At 43.0% G+C, this 27,861-nt stretch overlaps 1 protein-coding gene across 2 annotated transcripts in view; it reads right to left on the bottom strand.

Annotated features, from left to right (window-relative positions):
* Window positions 1–658: 658 nt before the first annotated feature.
* GJC1 (gap junction protein gamma 1) overlaps window positions 659–27,861 on the bottom strand; it is a 41,478-nt gene continuing 14,275 nt past the window's right edge. Inside the window, exons 2-3 of one of the 2 annotated variants that reach the window (XM_066586381.1) lie at window positions 5,471–5,543; window positions 659–2,629 (exon numbers count right to left, since the gene is read on the bottom strand). In XM_066586381.1, the coding sequence (XP_066442478.1) occupies window positions 1,443–2,615 (1,173 nt within the window). In that variant the 5' untranslated portion in view covers window positions 2,616–2,629; window positions 5,471–5,543 and the 3' untranslated portion in view covers window positions 659–1,442. The remainder of the gene's footprint in view (window positions 2,630–5,470; window positions 5,544–27,861) is intronic. The other variant, XM_066586382.1, reaches the window with a different exon arrangement.

Here is a 27,861-nt window from a genome sequence, read left to right as displayed (position 1 = left end):
CACTACACTGACAGGTGATCAGCCGAGGATGCCCGCTAATCAACTTCTGGATGACCGATCCTGAGGATAGGTCATCAATAGTAAAATCCTGAAAAATCCCTTTAGCCTCATGCAAATGACCGCATTACTTATCATACAAGTAAAATCTAGCACCCAGAGTCTTCTATAGGCTAATGCTTTACCTCCATGTACCTTCTATTTCATATGGAGTTATTTGGGGGATTTATACAGAACAGACCAGTCTTCTATAGGCTAATGCTTTACCTCCATGTACCTTCTATTTCATATGGAGTTATTTGGGGGATTTATACAGAACCAGAAAAAAAAAGTGCCATGTTCCATTAGATGCCAATTTATAAATCTTGCATCTTATAGTGTGCCTACGGTTCCATATTACAAAATCATAGGGACTCTGATTACCGCCATACAGATCCTGTTGTATCCATGAGGCCTAAGCGATCTTAAGTAAAGAATGACTATGTACTTACCCGTTCTTAATAAATAGGCCCACAAGGGGGATTTTTTTTAAATGCTTCACATACAGTAATAGTTTAAACATTTAAATAATAATTAAATTAAAATGTTAAGAAAAACTATGATACAGAGAATAGAGGCACTTTTTCTCAAAGGTATAAATGAACAAAAGACAAAGACACACTTCTCTGTATATACCACTCATGTCTTTCACCGTTAACTGGAAATACTTCATTCCATAACAAAAGTCTGTTAAATTTGTAGGAAGGGAAAAGCAGGGATCTGGTTTCCATCTTAAAAAAAAAAAGCCTTTCCCCTTTCTTACAGAGAGTTGACACACTAAACACTATAAAATGATGAATAAATTGTCCAATGCGGTATGTGTCAAACAATCTATTCTGTGAGGTCGGCCATGTTGCTTTCAAAGAAAAACTATACATGACAATAATACTGCACTCTGCAGAATACAAGGCACTTCTAGGGCCACAGCTGAGACCTGAGGGGCAAAAGCAATAATTTATCAAGTGATTTGCAGCTGCAAAACTGATGCACAAGCTGCATTTTGCTCCCATTATTATCATTGAGCAGTTTGCCAGCATACCAACTTTGATAAATTACCCACCCTTGAATACAGACTAGAAAAAAAAAAAACAAACAAAAAAAAACCTTGCAAACATATCCTGTATAAAAGACCGTGGCACAAAATGGAAATATAAAAAAAAGTCTGCATTCCATAAACAAGAATATAATCATGACCATTAGAGACAGGAATGTACTGTGATAGACTGCAGGTTGCAGTCAGTTTCACGAGCCAAGAGTACAGACTGTATGATCCCCCCCCCCATTGTGTCCAAGGCATGGATGTCGGCAGTACTCCAAGAGAACAAAAATATTTACAAGAATGGAAGTTATCACTCTGCGTCTGCTCCTCCCGGAGACAGTAGTCACAACTTTGTGCTGGTGCGTTATTAAATCCACACAGAGGTCTTTGCATCTCCAGAGCGGCTGCTGACACTACTCTTACTTGAGCCTTTCTTGGACCTCTTCTCTTTGGTGGAAGGCGGGTTGTTATGGCTACTGTAAGCTTGGATGGCAGTTTCCAGACGTTCCTGAGCCACACGGACTTCCCGATGAAGTTGCTCTAGTTCAGTAGGAATATTGTCTTCGCTGCCCCCGTACTGCTGTTCCTGAGCAATATTGGCCCTATTCTGTTTATAAGCCATTTTGGAATTTGTAAGTTCTGTGTAATGAAGCTGTTCTGGTTTCACAGCTATGTTATATCCAGGGGGAGCAGAAGGGGTATTCCACGAGAAAGGATAATTATAGGAGGAAGAATCATCCACTTGTTTCCCCCTGTTATTAAGTGCATCCCGTATTGTCCCAAACCCAAGGTGAAGCATCTCCCAAACATTCAGGAGCAGGCACAGGCAGCTTACCCCATACATGATTAACAAGAAGATGGTCTTCTCAGTGGGCCGGGATATAAAGCAGTCTACAGTATGTGGGCATGGTATCCTCTGGCATTGATATTTTGGAATCACCTCAAATCCATATAAGAAATATTGGCCAGCCAAGAATCCAGTCTCAAAGATGGTCCTAACCAACAACTGTAGGACATAAATCCTTAATAGTCCATCTGCTTTTATTCGCTTTCGTCCATCGTGTTTTATCTTATTGTGGCTTGATTTCCCTCTGTCACTGTCCAGTTCAGTCTCTGGATACATCATAGGGTCTTCTTCATTGTCATCTTCTGCCTCTTCCAAAGCACGATTCTGCTTCCACCGTAAGGACAAAGCTCTAACCCTTGCCTTCCGATCATACACGTTACGGTCCTCCATCTTTGCAATCTTGTGAATAGCATAGCCCAAATACAAGAGAGGTGGAGTGGCCACCAAGATAATCTGAAATACCCAGAATCGAATGTGAGAGAGGGGAGCGAAGGCATCATAGCAAACGTTCTCACAACCCGGCTGTTCAGTGTTGCACTCAAACTTAGACTGTTCATCATAGTAAATGGATTCTCCTCCCACAACAGTCAGAACAATGCGGAATACTATAAGCACAGTCAGCCAGATTTTTCCCACAAACGTTGAGTGATTATGGATTTCTTCTAACAGACGTGTCAAGAAACTCCAGCTCATGTTGCTTCTTCCTGCTTGAATGTAAAAGGGGAAAGTTATTAAATTTGAAAAGTCATGATGCCCCATTTGCTTTACAATTGTTCAATAAGCAGCTATCACAAGGCAACCTGAGCCCAAGTCCAGTCAGCAGGACTTCAAAAAGGGCAGCATTAAGGATAACAAAAGAATAACTGCCAGCTGACTGCGAAGAATCGCGGCAAATCGCAGCATGCTGCAAACTGCCACCCGCGAGCCAAGAAACGCTAAAATTCTCCACTCGTGAACAGCAGGGCTGCGCTTTCTATAGCAACGCTATGGAAAGTGTTCACTGCGTTCCCCCGCGTCCGGATTATCGCAGCTGGAAACAGTGCACAATCGCCCGTGAACAGGAGCTTTAACACTGAATAGCCATTTATGTTGACAAAACATTCCGGTTTATTTGATTTCACACAAAAAAAAAAATCAAAAAAAATCACAGGATCATCAGAAAACATATGGCAAGAATTGCAGGTAGTTTAGTATGTTCTATGTATACAAAGCGGATTTGATTTAAATTTATTAGCTTTTTTTTCAAGTGTTTTCTTGAATGAAAAAGAAAATGTCACACAAGATGCAGGGGAATAAAACTAATCCCCCGCTGAATATTGCATGCCTAACACAGGAGGAAGTGCAGAGTTGGTTAAAGAGGATTAAAATTGATTAATCGCCAGGCCCAGATGCAATACATCCAAGGGTTCTAAGGGAACTAAGTGACGTGATAGCTAGACCGCTATTTCTTATACCTATGGACACTATTGAGACTGGGGTTGTACCACTGGATTGGCGCATTGCCAATGTGGTTCCAATACACAAAAAGGGGTCCAAAAGTGAGACTGGTAACTACAGGCCGGTAAGTCTCACTTCAATAATTGGAAAAATATTCGAGGGGTTTCTGAGAGATGCCATCCTAGAATACCTCAAGGAGAGCAACAGAATAACCCCTCATCAGCATGGGTTCATGAAGGGTCAATCATGTCAGATCAATTTGATGAACTTCTACAATGAAGTAGGTTCTAGGCTGGACCTGGGAGAGTCTATTGATCTCATATCTGGATTTCTCTAAGGCATTTGACACCATGCCACATAATAGGTTGATAGATAAAATGAGACAGTTTGGACTGGGCGAAAACATGTGCATCTGGGTAAAGAACTGGCTCAAAGATAGAAAGCAGAGGGTAGTAATAAATGGTTCGTACTCTGATTGGGCCACCGTCGCTAATGGGGTGCCACAGGGTTCCGTATGAGGCCTCATTCTCTTCAATATATTTATCAATGACCTGATAGAGGGACTGCACACTAAAATATCAATATTTGCAGACGATACAAAATTATACAAAATAATTAATACAAGCGAGGACAATGTGCGGCTACAAAAGGACCTAGATAAGTCGGGGGCTTGGGTAGAAAAATAGCAAATGAAGTTCAATATTGATAAATGTAAGGTTATGCACTTGGGCAGGAGAAAAGGATGTCACCAATATACACTAAATGGGGTCCTGCTAGAGAAAAGTGTGATGGAAAAAGACCTGGGCGTACTAGTGGACTGTAGACTTAACTGGAGCAATCAATTCCAATCAGCTGCTGCAAAAGCAAATAAAAAATCTTGGGGTGCATTAAAAGAGGTATAGGGGCGAGGGACGAGAACATTATTCTTCCACTATACAAGGCACTTGTCAGGCCTCACATGGAATACTGTGTACAGTTCTGGACACCAGGGCTCAGGAAAGATGTAGCAGTGCTTAAGAGGGTTCAAAGAAAGGCAACTAAATTAATGGGAGGACTGGAATACCCAGAGGGACTATCAAAATTGGGATTATTTACACTGGAAAAAAGATGGTTAAGGGGCGATTGTATAAATACATGAGGGGACAATACAAGGATCTCGCCCATGATCTGTTTATACCCAGGACTGCGATGGTAACAAGAGGGTATCCGCTACGTCTAGAAGAAAGCAGGTTTTATCACCAACACAGAAGGAGGTTCTTTACTGTAAGAGCAGTGAGACAGTGGAACTCTCTGCCTGAGGACGTGGTAATGGCAAAAATCGATAGAGGAATTTAAGAGGGGACTAGGCGTCTTTAGAGCGCTATGATATTACAGGATATAGACATTAGGTGGCCAGCGGGGTTGTTGATCTCAAATGTTGATCCAGGGATTACTCTGACTGCCATTATGGAGTCAGCAATTTTTTTCCTCCAAATGAGCTAAATTGTTGGGGTTTTTTTGGCCTTCCTCTGTACCAACAAGAGGGAGGGGGGTTGAAACGGGCTGAACTAGATGGACATTGGTCTGCATTCAGCTTAACATACTATGTTACCATGTTCTGTGGCCACCAAAATGCAGCTCTGCAGCCCCACTTTGGTCCCAGTGGTTGTTGAGATAGGTAACCATTGCAGCCAATAAGAGGCTGCAGTGTCACGGTCCTGAGCTCCTGGCATCATGCCAGGAGAACGAGCGGTGACGCTGTAGCGGTCACCCTGGTTCCTCTGATGTCACCCATTACGACGACAATCAGGAGCACAGTGGGGCTGCAGTGCTGGATCCCGACACCTGCAGATGGGTAAACCGTTTTTACATTTTAACCCATACAGCCCTATAGAAGCAGGGTTGTCCCCCCCTTTAAGCCTTGAGCAGCCAAAGAATAAACCCAAATCCATTTTGCAGAAATCCACCAAGATCAAAGATATCTGCACACGTACCTTTATTCAGTACCTTTATTTAAAAATTTGGTAGCATTAGACAATTTTTTTTATATTCTGCAAATTAACCTTTAAAACATAAAAGTAGCAACTACAAACTCTGTAAGAGGCATAGTTACGTCAGCAAGTGGTAAATACCTGCAGCGCTGTTTTTTGTCAGCTGATGTTTCCAGAGACATAAAAGTCTCTCTTGTAGCTTTCAGAAATCCCACTAAAAACAAAACACAAAATTGTTTATTTGCATTCATGTTTTACACAAAGCTGTCATTTTACAGAGAACAAATTAAGAAGATATAGCACTGGTTACAAACTTCCCAAATAGGGAAAAACAGTTTGACACGACAGGCAGTGCAAACAGGGTGGACAAGAATCAGTGTTGTCATACATGAATTGTGCTACATTTAAGTACATCCCAGTTCTCTTAGGCTTTGTTTGTTCCCACAGCCGGCCCATATACGCTACGATCTGAGGAGTTAAAACCCGTGAACGGGCACACAAATCTAATGTTTGTGCGCCCATTCAGACTGCATGAGCCCCCGATCCCGCGCATATATGCCAAGACTGCCATGTCGTTGTCCCCCCCCCCCCCCCGGCTGATTGCAATGGGAGGGGGCAGAGCTAAGTGCCGCCTGTTACGCCTCCTCCCATTGCTGTCTGCGAAGGGGTTGGACAGGGTGGAGCTAAGCTCCCACCCCCTCCCTGCAGCCAACAATGGGAGGCGGGATGGGGCGGCACTTAGCTCCGTCCCCTTCCATTAAAATCAGCCGGAGGGGAGGAGAGAAGAGGCCCCCATAGGAGCACATGCAGTGGCCGACGTATTCCGGCCCAAAAGATAGTTCCAGGACTATCTTTTGGGCCAGACATAAAAACGCCCGGCGCTGTATTGGCCGGCCGCTTTTACATCGCGGGAATGTTGCCATGTAATCTGATGCATTGGAATCCAATGCATCAAACCACGGCGCATATCGGCCGACTGGGAAAACGACGGGCCGATATACACTCGTGTGAAAGAGCCGTTACCCTGTTAAAAAAAAAAGTCAATCCCCTACAATAAGTTGTAATTTTGCTGCAAAACTCGGCATTCAGATATGCAAATGATTACAATTGTGGTTTGATTAGATGAAAGGCCTTGCCACCTGAGGCCCTAAAAGTGGTTCGATACTGTTGCATCTTGTCTCCACCACAAGTATGGGTGGAGACCTAGTGATGGGCTGTATCTGCCTAGTGTGCGACCACAAGCTACTGATTGGCTGCCTGGAGCAAGGTACTAGCAGCGTATGGGACTGAGGTTTGCCTTGGATGGTAGGTTAAGGTTAGTTTAAGTCTTAGGCTTACATTATTAGCTATAAATGCTTCCATGTGAGTGGCGCGGCATTCACATGAAAGCATTATCAGCTAATATAAGCTTAAGACTTAAACTAACCTTAACCCTCCATCCAAGGCAAACCCGAGTCCCCACGCTGCTAGCACCTTGCTCCAGGGGACAGTGACCGGGTGATCTGAGATGGAACTGCTTACAGGGGTACGTGCTGTGGCAGACTGACCAGGTGGCCGTTATGGAACAGCGTCCTCGTTCTCTGGGACCGTCGTGGCAGGAACACACTGCAGGGGAAAGGAGACCACATAGAAGAGGCCAACAATGCAGTGCCCAGCAGAGTTCCTGGGGCGAAAGGGGAGACTGAGTGGCTGCACTTCAAGAGGCTGACGCCACAAGCGCAGCTGGCATTACACAGGGTTCATGTCGTGCAGCCTTTACAGGCCGGCGTGGAAAAGGTGAGCATACTTGCCACCCCTGTTGTAGGAAGGCATTTTTCCGTATGCCTTATACGCCGGCGAGGAAGAGCAGAGCTGTCGCCCAAGATGGTAGGCTGCCGGGGACGGTTCGCCTTTAACGCAGGGTAAGTTTAAGTGTTAGGCTTACATTATTAGCTGTTTACGCGTAATAATGTAAGCTTAACACTTAAATTAACCCTAACCCTCCATCCAAGGCAAACCTTTGTCCCCACGCTGCTAGGACATTGCTCCAGACAGCCAATCAGTAGCTTGTGGGGGTACACTGGGCGGATACAGCCCATCACTAGGTCTCCACCCATACTTGTGGTGAAGACAAGATACAAAAGTACCAAATGGTTCCACCCTTGACCTATAAAAATGCCCTCAGAGGCTACTTGCGTGCAGTGGACCTATTTTTTCCGCTGGTGTAGAGCTTGTTGACCTCTAGACGCCTTAACAATGCAATCGCAGAAATTTTACCGAGTTAGAGTTTGAGGTTACGTGGTGTTGGGACCAATGGATGCATGAGAGCATGCACACAAGGCGGCTGGGCTCAGGACACCCTTGAGAGACCACCAGTGGAGGAGAATCCAACAAGCATAAACCAGCTCCAACTGTTTCATTCTCCACCATTCAGAGAAAGGTGGCGCCATCGTTACAGGCCCCTGTGTCTGTCGGAATGATTTCCAGGCTCTTGGTTTAAGGATATTTGGTCTCACAGTACCCATTATATGTACTTCCTTTGACACCCATCGTCGCCTCAGTTTGCAGTGGTGCCATGAATGACGAAACTGGACTACTACAGATGGGACGAGGTTGTCTTCAGCGATGAATCTAGGTTCAGTTTGGGTACTGATAACGGCTGTGTTTGCGTCTGGAGATCTAGGGGTGAGCGCCTCAATCCTACCTTTGCGGTTGAGCAACACACTGTCCCCCAATGCTGGTGTGATGTCACCTCTAGTAGTGGTAGTGGTACGAGGGATAATTGACCTACAATAGATCGAAACGTCGCAACGTTTTTATGTAGGAATAAAGAGATTTTTTATATCTACAAAAAAATCCTGGAGTGCTGACTTCGCCACCAATTGAACTAGTGATATATTCAGAACATTTTGCAGCCACATGGAAGCCCTGCCATGAGAGGTAACACAAGAGGGATTTTCTAGCAGGATAATGCTCGGCCACACGGGTGTCACAGGAATACCAGATTTTTCGCCAACAGAACATGTATGGAATCATCTGGGACACCAACTTTGATGGCCTACGAGTTTGTGCGATCTAGAGGCTCAGTTACAGCAAATTTGCAGCAGGATACCATACGGAATCTGTATGCCTCCATGCTCCCCGTGTCACATCCTATAGCCAAGCTAAAGGGGGTACAACAGGGTACTAGAGCCTCCATATATCACATCTTGTATCCAACCTAGAGGCGGTACAACAGGGTACTAGAACCTCCATGCCTGCCTATATCACATCTTGTATCCAACCTAGAGGCGGTACAACAGGGTACTAGAGATTTCGCTTAAGGGGTCGGTTTTTGCACAATAAATTATTCTTTTGCTCCGATATTGTAATCACTTATATTAAAATTACAATTGCACATATAAAGTTTCGTTCAATTCTGCCAACGCCTAGGTTTTATTTATTTTTTTTGTGCCAAAGCGTGTGGTTGCAGGATGAGGTTCAAGCAAGGCCTCCCATCTTACTTTTCCCTGGTTAGCAGTTACAATGTAGATTTTGTTAATCGTTGTTTCAGGCTGTTGTAAGCTATTTGTTTTTGACATTTTCAAAACTCATTAAGAGAAGGATGTCTGCGGTAACTGTCACAGAGAAGAATATTTTATATATTTGAATTACTACATAGCAATGCAAGCCATCAGTGGATGACATATGCAGATACAATACTTCTATGGCAATATGAATCCTATATATTCACTACAAGACCTGGCAGTGTGTCCTGAGATTGCCAGCTATTTCTTGATATGTGGCGTAAGTTATCTTTCCATTTTGCAGTTTCTCTTTAAAAAAAAGAATCACAGTCCAAATAAAATACTACAGTTCAACTTTACTAGTCACATTTGTAAGTACAGTGGCAAACACTTGATACTATCACTTTAAGAAATATACATTTTTGTAGTTCTAGTACACAAAGTAGCAGAATTTCTTGGACACTGAAAACATACAAGGAACATTGAACACTTAGGCCGGGCTCACACAGACATATTTGCATTGTGTATTACGCGTGTATAATACATGGTTAATGGCGTAAATGAAAATACATTGATTTTCATTGTTCCACTCACACTTGCGCATATTTATTGCGTACGGAACCTTAGTTAGCTCCCACACCACACAATAGCTCACCCCTGCTAAGATAGGCAAGCCACCTCCTTCTCATGGATCAGGTCACGCTCTGTGGCAACCTCCTTCCTAAGGGCCGTCTGTCACGACTTCCGACCTCCGGTTCACTACCTCCTCAGCCCAGTTTCCAGTTTCTCCTACGGCCCTAAACAGATAGGCTTAGCACCTTATGCACTTAGTCTGCCCTAGGATTAGGTGATTGGGCCACAAACTAAAATCTCTATTTTGTTCAATGTTTACTCGATTTTAATCTCAAATTTTCTTTTTTTTGGTAAACAAGATAAAAATATGAAGGTAACACTTTTTTTTACATAAGGGAATCTCATATACAGCAATTATTTAATATTTGCCAATTATCATAATTGAATGGGACAGTTCTGATAAGTACTCATCAAGGAATTGCTTTGTATGCAAATTAATTACGTAAAAGAATGGGGTATGCAGTTTATTTCTATACACAAAGGATTGAGTACCATACCCCACAGTCATCCCTGTTTCACATGTACTACATAGGAACATAGTATGTTAGGCTGAATGAAGACAATGTCCATCTAGTTCAGCCTGTTTTAACCTCCCCCTTGTTGGTCCAGAGGAAGGCGGAAAAAACAACCCAGCGAGCCAATTCGCTCCTATGGAGGAAAAATTCCTTCCTGACTCCATAATGGCAGTCAAAGTAATCCCTGGATCAAAATTTGAGATAAACAACCCTTCTGATCACCTAATGTCTATATCCTGTAATATCATAATGCTCTAGAAAAACATCTAGTCCCTCTTAAACTCCTCTATGGATTTTTCCATCACAACGTCCTCAGGCAGAGAGTTCCACAATCTCACTGCTCTACCCAGATTCATCTCAGCCCTCCATGTACTATGCACACACCCCATCACCGCCTCCTTATACCGCCCCCTCCTCATCATCCTGCACACCTCACTTATCCTGAGCCTGATTTTAGCGCCACCTACAACGGGCAGGGCTGATATCAATTGCATTATTCTAATAAAAGTTATAATTGTGCCTCAGCAAAAGGACGATTAATCAAATAAATTTGATAAATTGCCCAGCCCCAACCCTTTTTATGAGCTTTTCCTTTCCCCTCCTCCCAGCACGGTGGCGCAGAATATCTGCGTTAGCACCCTAAGTCTTCCAGCCAAGATCAATAATAGAATTGAAAAATACAAAAAGAAAATCCCTTAAACTGCTACCATAGCAAAGAAAAAAAAGCTATAATTTTTTGAAAGTGGGGAGGAAGACAACATTGTGAAAACAAAAAATTGCCAAGACCTCAAGGAGTGAAATCAGAGTTTCTTAATATTTTTTTTAATTACAAGAGCATCCACAGCCAGAATATAGTGATACATGAGCCTCATCATGGGTGGTCAAGATCCTTTCCAAAAGTATAAATGTTGTCTCCTAAATCCAGTATAACAAGAGGGTTGCCCCACGAAAAAAACAGTATTGTGGATAGGTGATAAATGTATGGTCCCAGCAGTGGAGCTTTCAACATTTATCCAGAGGATAGATGATAAATGTCTTTGGTAAAAATACCCCTTTCATTTTTTGATAACCAAAGGAGGCAATCTATATGTCAAAACAGCTTCCCTTGTAGCACCTCATGAACACTTGCGGGAAAGGGTTGGGGATTTAAGTCACTACCTCAAAATAAAGCTGTTAAGGAGAGCACTGAAATAACAGATAATGTATAGGCAGAATGGGGATTATATAGAGACGAGTAGTGGCCGGACAAAGTAGTCATGGCGATCTGGGCCCAGCTCCAGCTTGGCTAGGGAAGAAAACTAAAAACAAAAGACACCTGTCAGAAAACATCACCTGTGATCTGTGGTGGTAACAGCACTGTTATCACTATGATGAACTTTACTCTGCCATTATATAGGGTGACTTGATTACTCAGAGGTATACTAGTACTGTGAGGGGGTCAATAAGAGGCATTATTACCATAATGGAGTAACTAAGGGGCACTATTACTAGGAGGGGGACTTGAAAGACATAGCTTGACATAAAAGGTGTCACACTTGTCCCTCTTTAAATGTTCATAAGATGGGAGGTATGAAGACTATTTTTCTGAAGTCACTTACTCCCCTGCACCAAGCTGGCAAGGACCCATGCACTGTATGCTAATGAAGCATACAATTTCGTTTGTTGCATGTGTAAATATATTGACTGGTGACCCAAGTAATGCCAGAAACATATTCTAGGTACATCCAAGACTTTAAAGGATCTACTGAACTATGTCAGGAATTTAATGCCTAAGCTGCATTTTATTAAAAGCTAGGAAAGGAAAAATAAGCAGCATTTGCCTTGTAGTTCACACGAGTTCTACAATTACAACCTTGGTATATCAGAGAAACACCATATGAGCGTTTGTCCTTAAGCTGCCTGCATACGGGTGATCCGGTTTTCGAATGCGGAAGCTCCCAGTGCTATCTGGCTCTGACCCCGGCCAGCGACCCCACTTACCTTCTTTCTCCTGTAATGCGGATGACCGGGGGTGCTCGCCATCAGCCATGCGCACTACAGTTTGTTTTTTTTTATATTTATTTTTCAGGCGCCGTCACCAAGCGATAACGTGGGTCGGACAACCTCCACTGACTTCAATGTAGTCCGTCTGCACAGAGTCCGCAGCAAAATAGAGCACGCTGAGATTATTGCTTTGCTCGCCCGTGAGAGTTTAGGAAAAAAAGTGATTTTTACATACCTTTAATGCATGCCATTTGCTGCAGATCCTTCGTGCGGATTCCAGCCGTAGATTCCGCAATGCAAATTCACCTGTGTGCAGCTGGCCTTAGGCCCAATGTCTTGGGCGGATTTGATTTGCGGAATACATGCGTGGCACCCATAGATCAAGGAGTCCACAGGGAAGCATTGGGCGTCCGCACTTTATTTAACACCTGCGGATTTGTTTTTATGTGCAGATGCCACGCGCAGATAATAAATCACAGCATGCTCAATTTTACCACGGATCATGCGCTGATGTGCTCCATTCATCTCTATGGGAGCTTATGATCCGCAGTGTAACCGCAAATACATTTGCAGATTCATTGCGGATTTGAAGGTTAAAATCAATTAGGGAGGTGGGGAAAAGATTGGCATGTGAGGTCGCAGATTTTCTCTGCGCAGATGATCCGCCGCGCGAAAAAAAAAGTTAAACTGCAATCTCGCAGAACAAATAAGAAAAAGCAATTTAATGATGAGTCACAGTGCATCCACTGTGGAAATATGCATGAAAATTTAGCGCGTGCCGTGGACATGAGGCCTTAATCACAGCAACATGTCAGACATGTGAAAGAAAAAAAAAAGTGTGAAGAAAAATAATCCAAACACTCAAAATGTTACAAACCACCGCTGGTCTGACCCGGACAGCGTAGAAGGTTCACAATTGTGCTAAGGCCTTTTCACTCCTAGTCTCAGTCCATTATTCACTATGCATGTAGTTCCCCATATTTAAGTCAACAAGTCCAGGTTAAAAAAAAAAAGGGGGGGGGGGGGGGTTTGCATTTCCTAGTGTAGGCATTAGCAGCCAAGCAGACGATCTGGCCCACTTTATTTTGGAGATTGTAGAAATAGCTGAGTTCTGCTGATTGTGGCCGGCACCTGGTCTCGATAACTCAAGCAACATGATGAGTCTAGGTACCTGCCAACAGTTAGTGGAGCTCTGCCTGCGTTTTACAGCAGAGAACAAAAAATAAAAAATAAAAAGTTTTACGAAGAGGACTTTCTAATTAGAAAAGTAGTAGAAGACTAGAGGAGATCCAACCTGGCGCTATTTTTTGCCTATACTAGATATGCTAACAGTGACCTAAATGTGACCTATTTTTAAAAGTATTTTTGCAAACCTTTTAAAAAAACGCGTGACTGGAAGAGTACGTCAGAAGGCACACAAGCTGTTTGATGCAGATTTTTGAAGTACAGGAGTGGATTAAAAAAAAAAAACTGTGAACCCAGCCTAATACTGGTGGTGTGAGGATACTAGTTGTAGATCATTATTTTACACATTATTTTGGATGTCCAATGAACTCAACATAGTACTGTCAGCCCAAGCAAAAGCTTCATTTTAGACCTGGCATCATGTATGGACTAATTCTCAAAAGGATCTAAATATGAGTTATTAGTTTTGGCAGAATTTTCTTACAGCATGCCTAACGTTTCTGAATAAGCTGCCATGTGGACAAGAAAAAACATTTGCCCATTATTTGACTTGCATCCTGGATTTGAGTAGGACTAATTTCCCCTTCTTCACTTTTTGTCCTGCCAACTCTAGCAACACACTTCACAGCACACAGTGGATAGCAAGTTAGGAGGGGGACCCCTTAGTGGCCTGCAATTTAGGGAGATTTATTTAGCATAAAAACATAATTTTAGGTAAAGTAACAAGCAGTTATTAAACTATCTAATGAGCACAAGTTATTCAAAAAGTTAGTGACCATTTAATTTTTAACAGCCCTACAGTGCAGTACACATGAGGTAACAGCAAGTTGAACATATATAGTAATATACCAAATCAAATGGCAGAATGCAAAGTAAAAATTTCTATTAAAAGAGAAGCGGTCACATTCTTCCCTATAAGGGCGCCTACCAGCTTGCGTTGGCGATTTTCGCGCGTGAAAAACGCAGCGTTTTTTTGCAGCCCTCCATTGACAATCATGGGTGCATTAAGAGAAAAATAAGGAGACATATGCAACTGACAGTTCCTATGTGAAAAAACCCCACGAAACGGAAAAAAAAACCCAGATGGACAAGAACACATTCTATACTAATTGCTCTTGAGAAAAAACGCAAAACATCACAGGAAAAAAAAATTCGCAAGTGGGTAGGCACCCTAAGGGCTCGGTCACATGGAAGTAAAATTCTGCGCTTCAATAGAAGCGTTCACATAGAGGTTGTTAGGTGCACGAAACTCTGCGCTCCTAACAAAAGATAGGACATGCGAGTGCAAACTCGCAGGTCAGCTCCAAGGTGCGGGAAAGATAGAACATGCACTACTAGCTTTGCTGCGTGCTTTCCATAGGCTCCCTAGGAGCCTGGAAATCTTGCAGCCTGCACCACGGAGCATGTGAATGGGCTGCTTCACGGAGCGGAAGCCGCCCGTTCACGCGATCCTCACAGCGCTGTTAGCAGCAAGTAGTGCTCGCTTCTAGCTGCGCAGAGTTTTACTTCCAGTCCTAAGGCCTCATGTCCACGGGGAAAATCAGATCCGCTGCGGATTTGGGCTGCGGATGCACTGTAATTTTCTTCTATTTTTCCTGCGGGAGATCAATTGAGCTATGTGCTCTATGAGCTCCCACATGCGTCATCCGCACTAAAATAGAGCATGTCCATTTTTTTTTTCATGCTCCAGAAATTTTTTAATTACCATCCGCGGGTATTTATCTACCCGCGGGTGGTCAATGCATTCCTATGGGGCACTGATCCGCGTGCGGGAAAAATGCTGCGGATTTTAATTCTTATTTTCCCCGTGGACATGAGGCCTAAGGAATAAGAAAAAGGAGAGTGAGGTCCAGTGAGCAACACTATAGCAGGGGTATCAAACTCACATTTACAGAGAGCCACATCAGTACTGTTGTTGCCTTCAAAGGGCCATTCATAAGGGCTCATACATACATATGTGCGTATTTGCGCTCCATATTAAGTGTGTATTTTTTACACATGTAATACGGACAGCTTAATCCCCATAGATCTGCACTGGAGTAATAAAACAAGAGTTTTTCATGTGTATTTTACATATGTGAAAAAAATATATATTTTTAAAAAACGCAGCATGTCCTGTTTTGGTCCGTATTACAGACCGAAATTGCCCATTAAAGTCAATGGGATCACGTAAATATGCATAATGAATGCGTATTCACTGCATATTTATGTCTAAAAGCAGGAGAAATCTATGGGACCTTCTTGTGCGCACGTGAAAAATACTGAGAATACAAAAAAAAAACAGAGGGTGGTTCAAACACTCTGTGAATACGCACAGAAACTGTATACGCATGGGAATGAGCCATAAATGCAACTACACCTTAATATGGCTATGGAGCCCTCTGTACAATGATGGGGTTTCTCCCCTTCCACCTCTTTAGCACTCCGCTTCCTACCTTGGAGGGTGGCTAGGGTGCCGGGTAGGGCTGTCAGAGCTAAGCCACCACCTGTGAGATGCTACACAGAGCGGTGTGGAGGTATGTCGGAGCTCAAAATCCAAGATGGTACTCGCTCCCTGTGCTGGTACCACTCCCTCTTACAAGTGCTGGCTGCGTCTGCCAGGAAAAGGAGAGCGCTGATACTTCTGTGTCCAGACCTCCTCAAGGGCCGGATTTGGCCCTTGAGTCTTAAGTTCGACAAATGCACTATAAGTTGTCTTTTGATTTTAGAAAATGCTTTAAAAAGAACACTGGAGCACTGCCAATGCAAAATTATTCTTGAAGGATCACAGGACAACTAAAAAGCCTAGATGATCATATGATTGGGACTCTGGCAAGCACAATTTCTATTGGCAGTTGAAATAAGGGGAACCCTCAGCAGACTTTGGATAATACGTACTCTCCTAGGTTTATTCCACAGAAAAAATGTGACACTTCAGCAACACATTTGCAGTCCCCTTAATGGGACATTAACCCACACCCCACTCAGGCATGCCCACAAAGCATACAGGAACACTCACTTTATATAAAATTTATATAAGCAATGTCTAAATTGTAAACCGTATCACAAGACAAACCCATTAAAACATGGTACAGTTGGGAGGACAGTTGGTAGTCGCTCCTTAAACATTACATTTAATTGGACACCCTTAAAATGGTTACACAAAAGTACAAAAATATTTACCAGCTTCCAGATATTCTCTTTGAGGCCGGCTTCAAGCTGTTGAGAATCTTGCACAAGTTTTACGTTGCGCGAGACTCACAAAACTTGTGTGAATATGAACTCCATTCTTTTGAATGGAGTCAGACATGAGCGATGTTTTTCCTCACTGCAATGCGGCAAGGGAAAAAATCGTGGCCTGCTCCATTTTTTTTTCTGTTCTCCTTGGAATGCATCGCCCATTGATTTCAATAGGAGATTAAATACATTGCATGACTTTCACATGCCTTGCGATGGTGCATGCAAGTGCAATGCAGAGTTTTTCATTGAAATCAACGGGAAACACTTTCGATCTGCTATCACTCCTCAAACTCACGTGAAAGGATTGGAATTTCACAGTACGGTCGTGAGGCGATTTTGGCTGAAACTTGCCTCACATTCGCGGGTAAAATGCAGGTTAACGAGCGCGATATTGGGCCGAGTTTCTTGGCCAGATTTTGCAGGTAGCCTTATAGCTTACTTGCCACACTAATTTTTCTCTTTTTAAATACTAAATCCCAAACTACCTGCGGCACATGCAGTATTACAAATGTATTCTCCCATGTTGGCAGGCTTTGTGCACCAGTCTTGCTATGTGCATGAGGCCTTATGTGGCTGGGCACACATCCGTTTTCCCCACAATTTACAAAAAATATCAATGTTCCTGTTGAGCCGTATCTTAAAGAGCGGAGAATATGTGGAAGAAAGCTTTTGCCAGAACTGCAATAAGATAGACAATTTCACATTTAACCCCTTCCTGATATCTGCCATATACAGTATGTATGGAGCTGCCAGGAGGAGCGTCCCACAAACTGTTATATAGCATTTGTAGAAGTAGCAGTTTCAGGAGATGAGCCCACTTCGGCCGCAGCACAAGCCAGCTGTAATACACTGTTAGCTTCCCTTTACAAGCATCAGGATTGGCAATAACTCTGAACACTGACCTATTCCAGCAGCTCTCTGTCCAGTGCTTGCAGCCCCTATGCCCAATGCACGGGACCTGGAAAAAGCGGCGAAAGGTCATGTGCTGTTCATTGTGCACATGAGCGCTCAAGCCAGTCAGAGGCTTCGGCGGCCACAGAAGAATCACTCTAAAAGGTGTTTTCCAGCAGAAAATTATTGGTGGCTTATCACCAAGATACAGAAATTGAATACCGAATGCAGCACCCTCCCAATATTCAGGGCTTATATACACGTTATCACAGGGAGATCAGCCCATGCGTGCTCACATGGGGTGAATCAAACAGGAAGATTTTTTTAATCATAAAATCTGTGTTGTTGCCTGAATTAAATGTATTTTCAGGACACGTCATTAATAGCTGAATGGCAGGGGTCTGCCAGTTGTGACACCCACTGATTAGAATGAGCTATTTATGTCTAGAACTGTCAAAGCGCTGTCTGAAGCAGTGTGGCCTGTTCTGGTAATGCAGCCTTCTCACCATTGATGTGAATAAGGGTGCCTGCACACGAACGGAATTTCCAGCGCGTTATTTTAGGCACATTATCTGCCCCAGACCGCAGCCAATATACTCCTATGAGGATCCGCAGTTGTCCCCAGACGGACGGATTTGTATCGCGTTTTTTCACGCGCGTGAAAAAATCTGCGACCTGTTCTAATTTGGGTCGGATTCTGCGCGTGAAGCCTCCAATACAAGTGAATGGGTGCGTTTTTTTCACGCAGTACATCCGCAGTGCAGCTGCAGATGGAGTCACTGGTTGCTATGACTACAGGAAGTAGGCATGGTAGGAGGCGTCCCAACACACAGCAGAGCTTCACAGGCAAATTTGTAGAGGGAGATAGGTAGTATTTCTTGCCAATGCAGGATGTAAGAATGCAAAATCTGTAGTAATGAATTCCTCTTGTGAATTTTTTTGCAGTGACTGAAATAAAGTCACGCTGGAGAAGCGCCTGAAAAAAGTTACATGGATCAACCATGCCCACAAAGACATCAATAATTTAACGGTGCTCGCACAAGCAAGAGGGACAAAACGGAGTCTGGGTGTTGGTTTTAAGGCCTCCTTCCCACGAAGGGATTTACGCCGCGTAATTCGCGGCGAAAATCCGCTGCGTTGCCCGCTGCTATTAGGTTCTATTGAACCTAATAGCACAATGCTCACGATGCGGAATTCCACCGCGGAATTTCGCACCGTGAAATCTCCCGTCCTCACCCGCGGCATGCTCTATTTGCCGCGGGTGTACGCGCTGACGGCTTCCATTGCAGTCAATGGAAGCCGTCCGTTCACGCTATCTCCCGCTGTAACACAGCGGAAGTTAGCGTGAAAACGCTTTCCCGCCTACCGCCGCCGCGTCATATGACGCGGTCGGCGAGTCACGTGACACGGCCGGTCGCGTCATGTGATGCGGTGGGCGTGTCACATGACATGGCGGCGGTGGGTAGGGAAGCGTCTTCACGCTATCTTCTGCTGGTAAGTATGGGGTCTCTGGGGGGCGCCGTGACGGGCTTCCTCGCGGAATATTCCGCGGCGGAGCCCGTCACGCTCGTGTGAAGCCGACCTTAAGCTGTTTTCCAAGGAATGGGCAGTTCTCTAGGGGTTGGGTTTACAATAAGGGGTGTCTGCTGGTTTTTCTGCGCGTTTTTCCCCGCAACACATCCGCGTATATCCGCGCATGATTTTGCACGCATCTGCACCTATCCGCAAGCACATTTAGGTACCATACGCGCGTGAAAATCCGCTAGCGGAATCCAGAACGCTCGTGTGCAGGCGGCCTAAGAGAGCTGCAATATCAAACAGTGCCATTGTGCCAAGGATGACGTTTCGACAGTTTCGGCTGTCTATAGTTCCTTCCAGTCAGTTGATTCACAAGGGTCCAGAGTGGCCACCCCCACCAATCTGCTACTGATGACCTATTTTGAGGTTTGATGCATCATAGTATGTGAAACGTTAAAATACCAAGTTAAAGTTTGCTGCATCTGTACATACTCCAAAATGGTGCAGTTAAAATCTAAAAAGGTATCCATAAAAAAAAAAAAAAAAGAAAGAAAGTCATATGACCAGGTTGAGAGAAAAATAAAGATGAGGGATGGGAAAAAAAAAAAAAAAAAGAAAAATTTGTCATGTCAAAGGCCAAAACTGGCTGTGGCGATAAGGGGTTAAGAAGCACGGAAACAGTCGCAATCCCTATACAAAAACAGAAAATAGTTTTAGAAAGAAACCTAGGACTAAATTAGCATTAAGTTAATATACCACATATTTGACAAGCTTTCAAGACATGAATTTCTGCCCCTTGGCTAGAACAATGGAATGTATAAACAGGACAAAATCTGTGCCAGTCTACAAAAGAGAAAAAAAGATGAATAAATAAAAACATACAAGTCAAACTTCTGCAAGCTAACAAAAAATGTAAAAGACAATCTTCAGCCTTCGAAGTGTGATGATGCGGTGTGGCATGATATTTATAGTTTACATTATAATTTGAAAGTACTTGATATGAACATTAACACGATATGTTTGGAGAAGAGACATGAAACATTTGAGGCGACACCTGTCAAAAGCCAAGTACTAAGCAAACACCAGAATCATCCTCTTTAATTAGCCTAGAAAGTATAAAATAGTGAGGCTGTACAATTGTCGCTGCTAAATATCTTTTACGGCTGACATGCTTTGAAGGCTTTGCTGACTTGGCATAAAGGATGGCAGCATCTAAACTGCTGAACTTTTATCATATACAAGAGGATTAGCCACTTTATATTTTTTAACAAAGTGAGCACAACACGTATTCTACTTAACCCCTTCCTGCTGCAGGCCTTTCAGTTTCAAGAAATCATAACTATTTTTCTAGACAGTGTTTTTTTATGGGACAAGTTGGATTTTTAAATAGTATAATTTACGAACCATATAAATTAATAAAAAAAAAAAAATTAAATGTTTTTCAATTGCTTTGCAGAAATCCTTAGGATCCCAGATAACTATTTTTCCATCAATGTAGCGATGTGAGGGCTCTTTCTGCAGGGTGACCGTTCATTTTTATTGGTATTATTTTGGGGTGCATGTGATTTTTTTTAACCACTCCTTATTGAATTTTTTTTCTTGGTGATGGGGGAAAACAAACATGCAATTCTGGTACTTGGTATTTTTGCTTTTTTTCTGATTGTGTTCACTGTGCAGGATAATGTGATTTTTCAATAAATCGTACTTTTACGGATGTGACAATAAAAAAAAAAGTTACGTCTTCCTAGTCTAGGGACTTCACTAGCAATTGGCTAATTGCTTGTACAATATACTGCATTACTTCAGTACATCATGAATTTACAAGCATTCTGTTAAGACTTGCCACAATTAGAACTTAAAGGGGTACTCAGAGTTTTTTCTTTAAAGTTTTCATCCAACCTAGGTGAAAACTGATAGATCAGTGGGGGTCTGACAGCTTCCACCCCCCTCCCCCCCCCCCTCCTTGCTATAGCCCTTGCAGTGAGGAGACTGAATGGAGCGCAAATTGCTCCTGCACAATGCTGCTCCATTTATTTTCAATGGGACTGCCAGAGATAACTGAGTACAAAGCATTCAGCTATTTCCGTCCGCTCCATTAAAATGAATAGAGCAGCGGCTGCGCAAGTGCGACCTGCACTTCATGCAATGATGTCAGTGAGGGTGGCAGAAGCAACCTAGATGTGAAGAAGATGGTAGAAATAGGACACCTGTGTGAGAACATACCTTGGAGGAGCATTCCAAAGATTGACTTTTAGCAACTTTCCACTGCAACCCCCCCATAGTGACAGAAAGCTTGAATAGAGTGGTGGTTGAGAAGGCGCAGTACTGCTCCATTTATTTTAATGGGACTGTTGGAAGTAGCTGAGTCTTTATACTCTGCCATTTTCAGCAGTTTCATAGGAAATGAATTGAGAGACACTGAGCATGCTCAGTCACCACTCTATTTAAGCTCCTCCTTACTGCGTGGGGAGCAGTGAGGAGGAGGATAGGAGAGTCATAGGATACTTCTTCTCAGGATCAGTAGGGTTCTTATAGCTGGGACCCCCACTGATCAATTTTTGGATCCAGTCCCAGATCATAGGTCTATCCTACTAGACTTGAGCTGAAAGCAGCCAAAGATCAAGATCTGAGCAAATAAATAAAACAGGTACCCGCATCATCGCCTAGTGACGGCGCGGGGGAAAAAAAAAAAAAAAAAAGATTTAAAAATCTGTACTGCACATGTCCGACAGTGGCTCGCCGCGTCCATGCACAAAACAGATTTCAACTACTACATGCGGACACCAGCCGGGCACAGGGACGGATTCCGCTGCGGGCTCCCGCATGCGGAATGCGACCCGTTCATGTACCGCCGGCATAATACAGGACAGGTTTACTACAGAAAGATTCTCATTGTAGTCGCTCTCCACTCTGACAAAGAGGTGAGGATTTGTAAAAAGGAGTTAGGGCAGCTTTTAAAGTTATTCTCTATTTAGGCTGCCTGTCCATGGGCGAGATGTCATAGCGAGATCCGCAGTGATAAATTGCCTGCGGAGCTCACATGACACGCTTTCCATAGGATAACTATAGAAAGCGCAGCCCGATGTCCACAAGCGGAGAATCATAGCATGATTAAAATTGCGGCATGCCGCGATTCTCTGTGGTGAGCCTATGAATTAGACAGGCTCACCGCGGGGACCTTACAGTGCTCCCACCTGTCGGAATATCGCGAGCGATATTTCGTCGCGGCCGCAGGCAGGCGGCCCAACAAGATAGAAGATAACTAGCAGATTGTGGGGGAAGGTCTGACCACAGGGAACCTCAGCAATCCCAAAAGTCTTTGAATGAATATGCCGGTGGTTGGGCATGTACTTTAACTCTGCCATTTACATTCCTATTGAAATTAATGGAGCAGCATTGTGCATGCTCAACAGTCACGCCATTCATAAGGTTGCCTTTGGGACTCCAATTATAAGAATCTGTAGAGGTCCCAAGTGATCACACCCACTGATCAGAACGTTACCCCCTATACTGTGGATAGGTCATAACTTTAAAAACTGACACAACCCCTTTAACATAGGACACCACTCTAATGCCTAAGAATTACCTAATGAGGTATATCAAATTGGGTTTCTAAATTGGATAACCCGCTTAAGAAAGTTAATTTTGGTTACACTTCAACTGAACCTTATTTAAATTCACATAACCTGTGTAAATTAGTTGGCAACAGATTCAGATTACTTAATTGACTTTCAGCTTTGTTCCAAAAGGGCTCAATAAAATTGAAAGTTGCTTGAACAAAGAAGCCATCAAGAAACAGACTGTCCACGACGCGAGTCCCGGTCTCACACGACAGAATTTAAAATTGAGGATTCTGCAGTTACCATCCACACGGACGATCCACTGTAATACGCGGGCATTGAAAGACATGTAGTTTTGAATTTTCCTTCACACTTGCGGGTACGAATTGTGTATTCCGTGAGCGGAAGAAAAATCCCAACATGCTTTATTTTACTGTAAAATACGTGACCATAGAGCCCATTGTGCTCTATGGTCGGGGATATACCCGCAGCCCATACGCAATTACATTGGATATGGGCTGCGGGTACCCACATCATTACTAAGCGATGGGATGGGAAATGCAAGGGAAAAAAAGCTGTATTAAGTAGATCACGCAATACCCAGACGCTTTTCCAACTGTTTCCGTGGGTATTTAGTTTCGGGAGATATGCTCCACATCTGGTGGTCCTGTCCTTGGGCTAGGAGGCTATGGATTCCAGTTTACTCCTTAATATACTCAGTCACTGGCCACAACATACGCGAAAACCCTTGGAAGGCGCTGTAAAATAAATGCATAAATAATATTCCCCCTGACTCTAGGAAACTAATCTCCTTCCTTTTTCTGACCACGAAACAAGTTATTGCGCATTCGTGGCGCAAAGCTTCCTTGGACTTTACCGAGGTTAAGCACAGGATGGACTGGTGTCTAATAAATGAAGAGCTGACCTCCATTCTGTCCCTCGCAAAATAATAGATTCCTAACCTCCCTGTAAAAGAGACTAATAATAAAATGCCTACTAAATTGCCATCCTATAGCCAGAGACTGTCCCCTGCAGCGTCCACCCCATGGGAAAAACTCCCCCTGTCTCAGAAGTCGCCCCTCCCCACTTTCCTAGCTTTTCCTAATTCTTACCTATTTCCCCCTAAATTCAGGTTGGCCCTGGCCAGGTTGTTAGTATTCTGTTACTCTCAATTAACAGTCTAGCTTCAAGATTGGACCTGGACACTAAAAGAGAAGACTACTCAAAAACTACTCTGATGTGTTTTCTCCTCTCTTTCCCCCAATATGTATCACTGCAAACTGCTTTTGTTACATATTAATGTGAATGTGATGCATTTCAGTTAAATGTTTATTATTACGTTATTGTAAAACTTGAAAATCTCATAAAAATTACAGTACAAAAAAAAAAAAGCTGTATTGCGCATGATTGCCTGCGTGCCTCTACGGTCATATGCAATATAATTACTTGCCGTATGCAGGGTCACTGGACCAGCATACAGCCGGAATCCGGTGCGGGCCTCCTGGATGCGGAATCTGACGCGGAATCTGACCCGGTCGTGTGAGTCCAGCCTTACTGAGACCTCACTTGGACATTTTTAGCACTGTGGGACCCTCCATTTTCCTGTTATACACTTACTACTAGGCCAAATGTTTCTAATGATTGAATGAACATAATCTGCAATGATGTGGACATTTCACAAAACTGAAATGTCAACTTCTAATGGAACATGCATCAATCTCCAAATCAGAAAGGTTTCACTTATGTATGGTCAGCAACTTAAAGGGGTTGTCTCGCGCCGAAAAGGTTTTTTTTTTTTGGCATAGGCCCCCCGTTCGGCGCAGGACAAACACAAGGGATGTGTTAAAATAAAATAAAAAAATATTACTTACCCGAATCCCCGCTCTGCGACTTCTTCCTTCTTCCTACTTCTTCCTTCTCCAAGATGGCCGCCGGGATCTTCACCCACGATGCACCGCGAGTCTTCTCCCATGGTGCACCGTGGGCTCTGTGCGGTCCATTGCCGATTCCAGCCTCCTGATTGGCTGGAATCGGCACACGTGACGGGGCGGAGCTACGCGATGACGCGTAGAAGGGGCGGAGCCAGAACGCCGCTCGTGCGCGGACGACCAGAAGGGAGAAGACCGGACTGCGCAAGCGCGTCTAAAAAAGCAAGAAGACCCTGAAATTAGACGGAGCCATGGAGACGGGGACGCCAGCAACGGAGCAGGTAAGTGAATAACTTCTGTATGGCTCATATTTAATGCACGATGTATATTACAAAGTGCATTAATATGGCCATACAGAAGTGTATGACCCCACTTGCTTTCGCGAGACAACCCCTTTAATGAAGTTTCTCCTTGGGATGTTTTACCCAGTTCCACCAGAAGCAAGCTCCAAGCCTTGAAGGTGTTTCCTAAACAAACACTATTGATGACCTATTCTCATGATATCAGTTCCTTAAGCCAAGAACAGTTGATCTCCAGGGATCCTCCGCTCGGGATCCCCAGCGACAAGCGGATTTCCCAGTCCGTTGTCAGTGCAGCAGGGGCAGGACATGGTCATCAGGTAACGGGAATGGAAGTGCCATAGCACGATTCACTCCCTGTGAAATCAACGGGAGCTAAAGTAGCTATACACTTCTGCATCCAACCCCAGTAACAGATGCGGAAGTGCCGGAAGTATAATAGCCTGCTTCAACTCCCGCTAATTTCAATGGGAGTGAAGCCAGCTATGCCACTTCCACTCCCATTCCTGATGATATCCAGCCCTGACAGAGAGCTGGGTGATTTGCTGATCAACAGGGTTTGCGAGTGGTAGGTCCAGGGCTATCCTGAGGATGGGTCTTCAATGGTTTTTGCCCGGAAAATCCGTGTAAGAAAAATACATTTCCATCTGGATTTTGAGGGCTTACACATCCCTGGAATTGTCAGAGCAAATATACTAGGATACATGAAGTTCCGTGTTTAAGAGTTGTAGTAATCCATAACATTTCTGTTGGACCAGGGTACTAGCAACATGTCTCAAACTGCTAGCAATACAGTAATACCTATTTTACTTTGTGATAAACACAGCAGAAAGCGATACATAGTTAACAGTTTAACCAATATATGAAAGTTTTTCTATAGCACCATTAGAGCAGCCCACAAAATCCCTATTACATTTTCTATGGACAGGCCAGGTCTACAAAAATTAGCTACTTATTCGGATCCATAGAGGAGGGACCACTGTGACGTCCATATACCCTTCACGAGTCAACTTCCAAGAAGCACATGGAATGTCAAATTGCTGGCATGTGACCAATGATTTAATGTGGGAAACTGTATCCAATGAGTAGATGGAGGTGAAAGGCTAACGTAAGAAAAGCCCTGCATAAATAATTCCATATACAAAATTTCCATACTTATGCAAAGTTTATAAATCAGAGAGGATGCTAAGAGAAATTACTAAATTATCAGTTCATCTGACTCATATTTTCCATTCGGTCTTATTTATAAGACCGAAAAAATGAACAGTAAATCACAATCTGCAATCAAATGCACTGAAACTGCTAAGGTAAATTGTACAGCTGATAATGACAGACTATGTACCCATCAGGATGCCAAGGTTTTTAGTGAAGTTCTTGAGGTCAGAACTATTTGGAGTTAAATACGGTAAAACTGAAATGAGAACCTTCGTAAACTTTAACCATAAACATTTATATCTTGATGATAGACGTATTAACCATTAAATAATGCTTCATATTTTCCTTTCATACTCCTTTCAATTACATTTTGTTACAGTATACTTACTAATAACAATGTAACTGCACTTTCCAAAAACGTGACAGGTCAACCATCATAGGAACACGTCAAAAGTTTTGATCACTGGGGATCTGGCTGCTGGGAACCCCACCGATCACTAGAAGAAAGCAGGTGCAGACCTGGTTCAAGCACGGTCACTGTTCACTGACTGAAAACAGGGCCATAGAGTCTGTCCTTAGCAAGTAGCGACAGTGCTCGGAAGAACACTTCAGCTGGCTCATTCTAGCCATCCGTGGAGGTCTCAGCTGCCGGACCACCACTTTTGACATGTTTCTATGACAGCTATGAAAAAAAAAATAAAAATAAAAAAACTATATGTGTATAAGTCCACTCAAAAGAATGGAGTTCACGTTTGTGCAAGTTTTGTGCGTCTTGCAACACACAAAACTCATACATAGAAATGAATGGCTACCATCTCTATATTTCAGACTGAAAACACATCAGTGTGGATGTAGTCGTTATAGTACAGTTTAATGATCCATACAACTTTTTGATTGCTTTTCATTCAGTTTTTTAGGCACAAAATATGCCAAAAAAATTTTTACATTATATATATATATATATATTTTTTTTTTTTTTTTTTTTTTAACAGTCTGCATAGTGCTGGTTAAATAATTTGCTAACTTTTTTACATAGGTTTTTACAAACGCCGCGATATGAAGTTTGTCATTTTATTTTTCTCCCACTATGGGAATTAAATGGCATTACTTTAGATCATTTTTATAGTACATTGCAATACTTCAGTATTGCAGTGTATTATATTGGTCTATGAGACTCAGCCAGAGGCTGAGATGACATCTTTAAGCATCTAGGTGCCATAGCAACCCATCGCAGCCCTATGTTCACATCATGGGGGTCCAATGGGTAAAGAAGGGAGCCCCTTCCTTCTGTCAACCCTTTACATGCTACGGTCGCATTGAACCAGGCATTTAACTCCAGTACCCATTTTAGAGCTGGAGTCTGGCTGTCGTCATCAGATGAATCCCCGCTCCTAACAGCATACAAGATCCATGTCGGTATTCTGATGTGACAAAATAAATTTTTTTTTTAAAAAGTACATGCATCAGAATAAGGCCCATAATTCCCACTATAAAAAGGTGTATGAACAGTCACTAAGAGGTTCAAATATGCACGTTGACATATTTAAGGTGTGGATACTCATTCAAACTAATTAGATGACGATTTTATGCAAAATCTACTTGAATTGCACACAGATTCTGTATCAAATCCATTGCAAATAGCAGTGTAAATAGGGCCAAGAACTTAAATTAAGAGCTTACTTGAATGTTGACTGAACATGACTGTCTGTAAAATTCTTTTCCAGAATTTGGGGCCCAACTTTTAATTCCGCCCAAGGCCAGACTTGGTCTAAAATTGGCCCTGACCCTTGGTGATCAGCTGATTGGGGCCCACCATCAGCGTCACTATACACAGGGGTACAGATTAAAAGGTGCTGCTGCTGCCTCAACCCACGTGTAGTGGCCAGTACCTGTAACTGCAGACACAGCTTGTTAAACCTCTTTAAACATAAAATGTAAACTACATAATTTTCTTCCCTTTCTTTTTACAAAATGTATGAAATTGTGAAACTGTTGCTTTTCATTATTCAATTTATAGTTAAACATAATTTGTATAGCCAGACATACTGACTGTATTCTAATAGCCAGGAATTAGAAGTTGATTAAATAAATCCCCTCTCTAATGCTGTATGAACATTACCAAACCAAGAGACAAATGTACCACAAATCGTAAATTAACAAA

Source organism: Eleutherodactylus coqui, chromosome 13 (assembly GCF_035609145.1).
Source record: "Eleutherodactylus coqui strain aEleCoq1 chromosome 13, aEleCoq1.hap1, whole genome shotgun sequence".
In the NCBI taxonomy this organism is placed as follows: Eukaryota; Metazoa; Chordata; class Amphibia; order Anura; family Eleutherodactylidae; genus Eleutherodactylus; species Eleutherodactylus coqui.
Note: the sequence above shows the minus strand (reverse complement) of the source record. Positions and strands in the feature narration are given on the sequence as shown.